The sequence below is a fragment of the Corvus brachyrhynchos genome, unplaced genomic scaffold (assembly GCF_000691975.1).
Source record: "Corvus brachyrhynchos isolate BGI_N302 unplaced genomic scaffold, ASM69197v1 scaffold106, whole genome shotgun sequence".
NCBI classification, from domain to species: Eukaryota; Metazoa; Chordata; class Aves; order Passeriformes; family Corvidae; genus Corvus; species Corvus brachyrhynchos.
The window spans coordinates 5,650,554-5,655,882 of NW_008238834.1; the positions used below are offsets into that span (position 1 = coordinate 5,650,554).

The 5,329-nt window shown below is 37.5% G+C and overlaps 1 protein-coding gene across 1 annotated transcript in view; it reads right to left on the reverse strand.

Annotated features, from left to right (window-relative positions):
- LAMA1 (laminin subunit alpha 1) overlaps nucleotides 1-5,329 on the reverse strand; it is an 86,118-nt gene that overhangs the window by 12,451 nt on the left and 68,338 nt on the right. Inside the window, 7 exon segments of the mRNA XM_008636838.2 lie at nucleotides 1-70; nucleotides 673-817; nucleotides 1,955-2,105; nucleotides 3,395-3,519; nucleotides 4,054-4,204; nucleotides 4,362-4,495; nucleotides 5,285-5,329. The exon segment at nucleotides 1-70 is cut by the window's left edge and continues 1 nt beyond it. Of these exon segments, the coding sequence (XP_008635060.1) occupies nucleotides 1-70; nucleotides 673-817; nucleotides 1,955-2,105; nucleotides 3,395-3,519; nucleotides 4,054-4,204; nucleotides 4,362-4,495; nucleotides 5,285-5,329 (821 nt within the window).

Sequence of the window (5,329 nt, forward strand, 5' to 3'; positions counted from 1 at the left end):
ACTCCAGGAGATTCTCCTTGCTTCGTTTCTTTATAATTAAGGTTATATGCATCCATGACTGCCAAAATTCCTGCAAAGAAAAGAGAGTAAAGATCTGGAGAAGGACCCATTCTGCCCTTTTGGCAATCTTGTCCGTAATAAAGGAAAATGTAGTCATTGACTCAGACATGTGTGGACAATCTTCTTATTTTTAGAATGAGAAATTTATTGTACTTCCAGCTGTTCTGTTAATCTCATTCATTCCTCTCTGCCAAAACCAAATCTGGAGTGGTCTACAGGAAAATAGATACATATGAGAATATGTTATAACTATTAGCATGTATGCATTCTTGCCGAAAGACAGGCCCCCACAAAACAGTTGTAATATTAAAATGCAGAAGAGAAAATGTGATCCCTCAGCTAGAGACTTGGACAAAAACCTTGCAGTCTTTAAAGCCTGTTGGTATGTTTTCATCCAGCAGTTTCTACACTACCTGCTCTTTATGAGATGTGCTAAACCAAGCCCAAGATTTACACTTTAGTCCTTCTAAAAGCAAAGTACCATAGGTGGGGCTGCTAAAGAGACTCCATTGGAAGTGATCAGATTTGGTTGCAGTGATGTTCCCTGCAGCTATCTTAGATATTTGTATTTGTAAATGGGCTGACACCTGGATTTTTCAATCTGTAGCCTACCTTGCTTCTTATTCCGATTGAAGGAGATTTTATACCATGTTCCATTGTTGTAATGATTGTCAGTTGTAAGAGCAAGAGGTCCTGAACCAAGATCAACAGTCAGCCTCACTTTGCCATCAACAAGCTCAAGGGCCAAGAAATCTCTCTGAGAGGAAGAAAAAAAAGACCCAAAACAAACAACAGATTACATTCCTGGAAATAAAATCTTCCTACAGAATGCATCCCTGGCAGGTTTGGGCTATGTGTGGAAAAGATTTTGTAACTCTTGTACCTGGACTATTTGTTAGGCCCAAGATGCTCATCTTCACTATATTTAGGAAAATTAAGTTACAAGTATCTCACAAGGATGTATTTTTGGTTTCTTTTCTTATTATTCTTACTTAAATGCATTGTAAAGTTTGATTACTCAGCAGAAGAAGGGTTAAATAACCAAGTCACATTTCCCTGGTTTTGGATGAAGTTGAAAGTAATTTGATTTGACACTTAGCATAATGATCAAACACTATGATGTTCTTTCTGCAAGAAGCAAAGGCCTTCCTCACACAGTAAAAAAGACTTTCTGAATTGCATTAAAGGTACCCCCTCTGAACTGTAAAGCTTAAATCAGATATTATTGTGCAGTGTATTCAGGCAGTGAGTACATAAAACAAATGAATAATGCAGTGACTCTGAAAGAATCTGTATCCAAACAAAGCTTTTCCTTCCATCAGGAGCAGAAAACCATCATCTAAGTATGCAGTAAACTGTATGACATGACAATGAAGGTCTGGTGATGGGTCTGCATTATGTTGCTTTTGCAGGAGTTTAATTTGTTTCAGTTTACTGAATTCTCATCTTACAGATTTAATTCAATATGGTTTTTCATTATTATGTTGTCCTTCTGCAAGCTCAGTTCCAAAACAATTTTACATTCTGAAAATGTTCCTTCAACTGAAACAACTAGTTTGTCAGCCTTACTGTTTCCTTTTCTATCCTTTAGTTAAGTAATCATTAATTTTAGTCTAAAATAATTAAATTTTATTCTAAAATGAAAATAAATTGTGAAGAATTCTTTTCATTGTTTAATTTTGCCCTCAGTTTAGGTGAGTATTTGCTCTAATCAGTTGTCTCTAGAGTTCTTGTCTTTACTCCTTTGGCTTATGATGCCAATCATAGGTGAAGAACTACACAAAAGCAGTAATATGGCCTAATATAAGTAAGCTGAAAAATAAAGCAAGCAAGAAACCACCAAATGATCTAAACACATTTTACGACAGTTTAGGAATCTGATCCATTTTCTTACAGTGCCATTTGAAGCAAGATACAGAAGAAGCCCATTTGGCGAAAAGGTGCTGAAAAATATTATTATTTGAGTCACTGTTGAGCGGAGTGCCTTCTGCACAACTGAGTATCCACTGCCATCAAAATGGAACGAAGTGTCCTCATCCTGTGGGCTACAGAAGTAGAAAAACAATATAAAAATGTTAACTGAACACTTGTGTTTTCCCAGTAATTTTTATATACAATGTAAGAAAAGTTAGATCATAGAATCATAGAATGGTTTGGGTTGGGAGGGACCTTAAAGGCCATCTAGTTCTAAGCCTCCTGCCATGGGCAGGGACACCTTCCACTAGACTAGGTTGCTCAGAGCTCCATCCAACCTGGCCTTCAACACCTCCAGGAATGGGGCATCCACAACTTCTCTGGGCAGTATGTGCCAGTGTCTCACCACCCTCACAGTAAAGAGTTTCCTCCTAATATCTAATCTAAACCAACTCTCTTTCAGTTTGAATCCATTCCCCTTTGTCCTGTCACTCCATGCCCCTGTAAAAGGTCTCTCTCCAACTTTCTGATCAGCCCCCCTCAGGTACTGCTCAGTCAGTGCAGCCCCCAGGCAGTAACTTAGAAAGTGTGAGAAAATACTTGAATCTTGATGCAATGAATAACTGAAGGATTCCAGCCAAAGGCTGCTTTCATTTTAGAACTTCACAACACATGATTTAGCCATGGGAAGGGATGCACACAAGGTAAGTGTTCTTCCCTTATATAAGAAAATAAAAGCCAAATTAAATGATTTCCTAACGGAAAAAATAATTGTTACAGCATACACTCTCTAAATTAAAACATGTCATCCATTTATCGAAATGCTCTACATAATTGCACTTACAATACATGTTCTATTAGCCCCTTTCCCTGCAGTACAAGACTTGTAAAAAATATTTCATACAATCAAGCAGCACCCTCTGCTGTTTCTACATGAAATATTCTGCAAAGGGAACATGGACAAGCATATTTCTTTTCAATTCCTTAAACATAAAAACAGTGCAGTCTGCAAAAGTTACCAAGCTCAGTTGCAACACTTTTGCTATGGTTTCTTTTTATGAGACTGCTTTACACTGCTTCTTACCCTAGGAAAGAATAAATTTGTCCTAGGGAAAACTACTGCAAAGCAAAGATTCCAAAGCATTTTGGTTTACTGGTAGTCCCTACTTCCAATGCACAAAATAGAGGGTAACAATAAAACTCCTCTGAGAAAGTGATTAAAAAATTAGAATTCCATACAATGAAGTTATTTGACACCACTGGCACATTCAGATTAATGTGCTCAGAACTGTAAGGTAATGATCAGTGAAACACTGCAAAGTCTGAGCTTGTTATTTTTAGCTAACACAAAAATTTAGTATTACAAATGTAAATTATTCTAAACCTGTAAAAAAAAAAAAGAGAGAGTGAGACAAAATACCTTCCAAAACAGCCATTGCACTTGCCCTCTCTTTCTATGTAGTTCCAGAGCCCAACAGATTTGCCATTCAGGGATGCCTCTCCTAAGCACCCTTTAAAATGGGTCACCTTAACAGCAGGTGATTTCTATAAGACAAGAAATACTTCATGAATATAATTAATGTTAAGTACTCTGAAAATTATGCAGCACAATTTTTGCTTGGTTGTTTTCCTTGAGCTTTAACTTTGTTAGATATAAATCATAATAAGAGAACAACATGTTTTAGCATAACTATGAACAATTATCATTCAAATAATAATAGATTAATACATAAAAAAAGTAAAATAACTATGTCCTTGACCTACTTACACATCTCATGGCATGAATAACAATTGCAAACTAAAAGAAGCCTTGGAAGAAGCAAACAAAACCCAAATTCATTTTATAATGTCTATACCTGGTGCATGCACAGACAGCCTGTCCTGGTTAAAACTTTATGCAAAAATTTCCAGGGAAAATTAACTTCAGGATACTAGAAAACCCTTACAGCATCTCTGCTTTATTCTCAGAGTACCTGGCATTTCTTGATGAAGTAACGAAATCATGAATTATTTCTAACACAGAAGTATTTCTCAAACATGTTCAAAACAATTAACAGAAGGCTGATCTCAGAATTTAACCTTGATTTGCCCTCCAAGTCCTCCAACAAACATTAGGGTGGACTTGTTAACATCCAATACGCTCGCTGTCCCCGGAGACGTTCCAGATTTAGGTGAAGGCTTCTGATCCGAGTTCACTTCCTCTATGCTGAGTGTACCTGTTTTTCCAAACCTGCCAAATACAAACACTAATAAATAGTCTTAGAAATCATCAGGCTTAATCAACAAATACTATTGGCTTCTTTTTTTAAGGACACGAAAAATCTCATCACTGAAAAACTCAGTGGATGGTTTGTGTACAACACTTATGACATCCTTGTTTTAATTACCTGGTGGCATGTATTCTGTGCCATTTGTTGTTGTTGATTTGAAAATCAGGGTATTCCACTCTTGTTGAGCCAGAGCCCAAATCCCAAAGAAGAGCTACCTTACCACGTCGCATCTCCACTGCCAGGAAGTCTGTCTGAGAAACAGCAGAGCCTATTCTAATTCATGGCATCAAATGTGTATTTTCACCAGCAACATGGAGAACGTCTTCCCAGATTCATGTCCCTACATCCCATATTACAGGAGCTGACTTTTAGCAAAATCAGGCTTTTCACTCACTTCTAATGAAACAAAACTCCCTCAAGTTATATGCAAGTAGGTGAATATTTTCGTTATATATATATATAAACATGAGATGCACAGATACATAGATGTATAGAAATATACACTTCTGAGTATATGTGAGATGACTTACCAGTCAGTCAAAAAGTACTATCACATGACAGCATGCCACAAGGAGCTAACAGCTGTGCATTTATTGGGATTACAGAAGGAATGAAGAGGAGAGCAGTGTGACAGTAACCCATCATGCTCCCTTTCAAGTGGGTGGATGCACTGTGCTCATGAGGGCCAGCTTCAAGAAGTTTAGCTGTGTTACCAAGCAAATCATCTGATACACTCCAGAATGCCATATGAAAGGATCACAGAGAGTGTTACACTGATGTGGTTAACGCACAACACAGGAAAAGGAAGGGGCAGTTTCATCACAGGGCCAAGAGGCAATGGCTAAGGAATCTGGTGCTTTTATTCTCTACCTTTGAGAATCTCTGGAATCATCTAAGGCACAAAAATACTTACATCCCTAGTGAACACATCTGTCTGCAAGGGGCCTCACTTGGTTACTTAGTTTGAAACCAAGTAAGGAAAAACCTATCTAAAATTTTTGACTGCCATCATTTTCAGTAAACGTACACCAGAAACTTACCTTTCCATTGCTACCCAAGTAGAAAAGGAGGTTATTTGGTTCAGC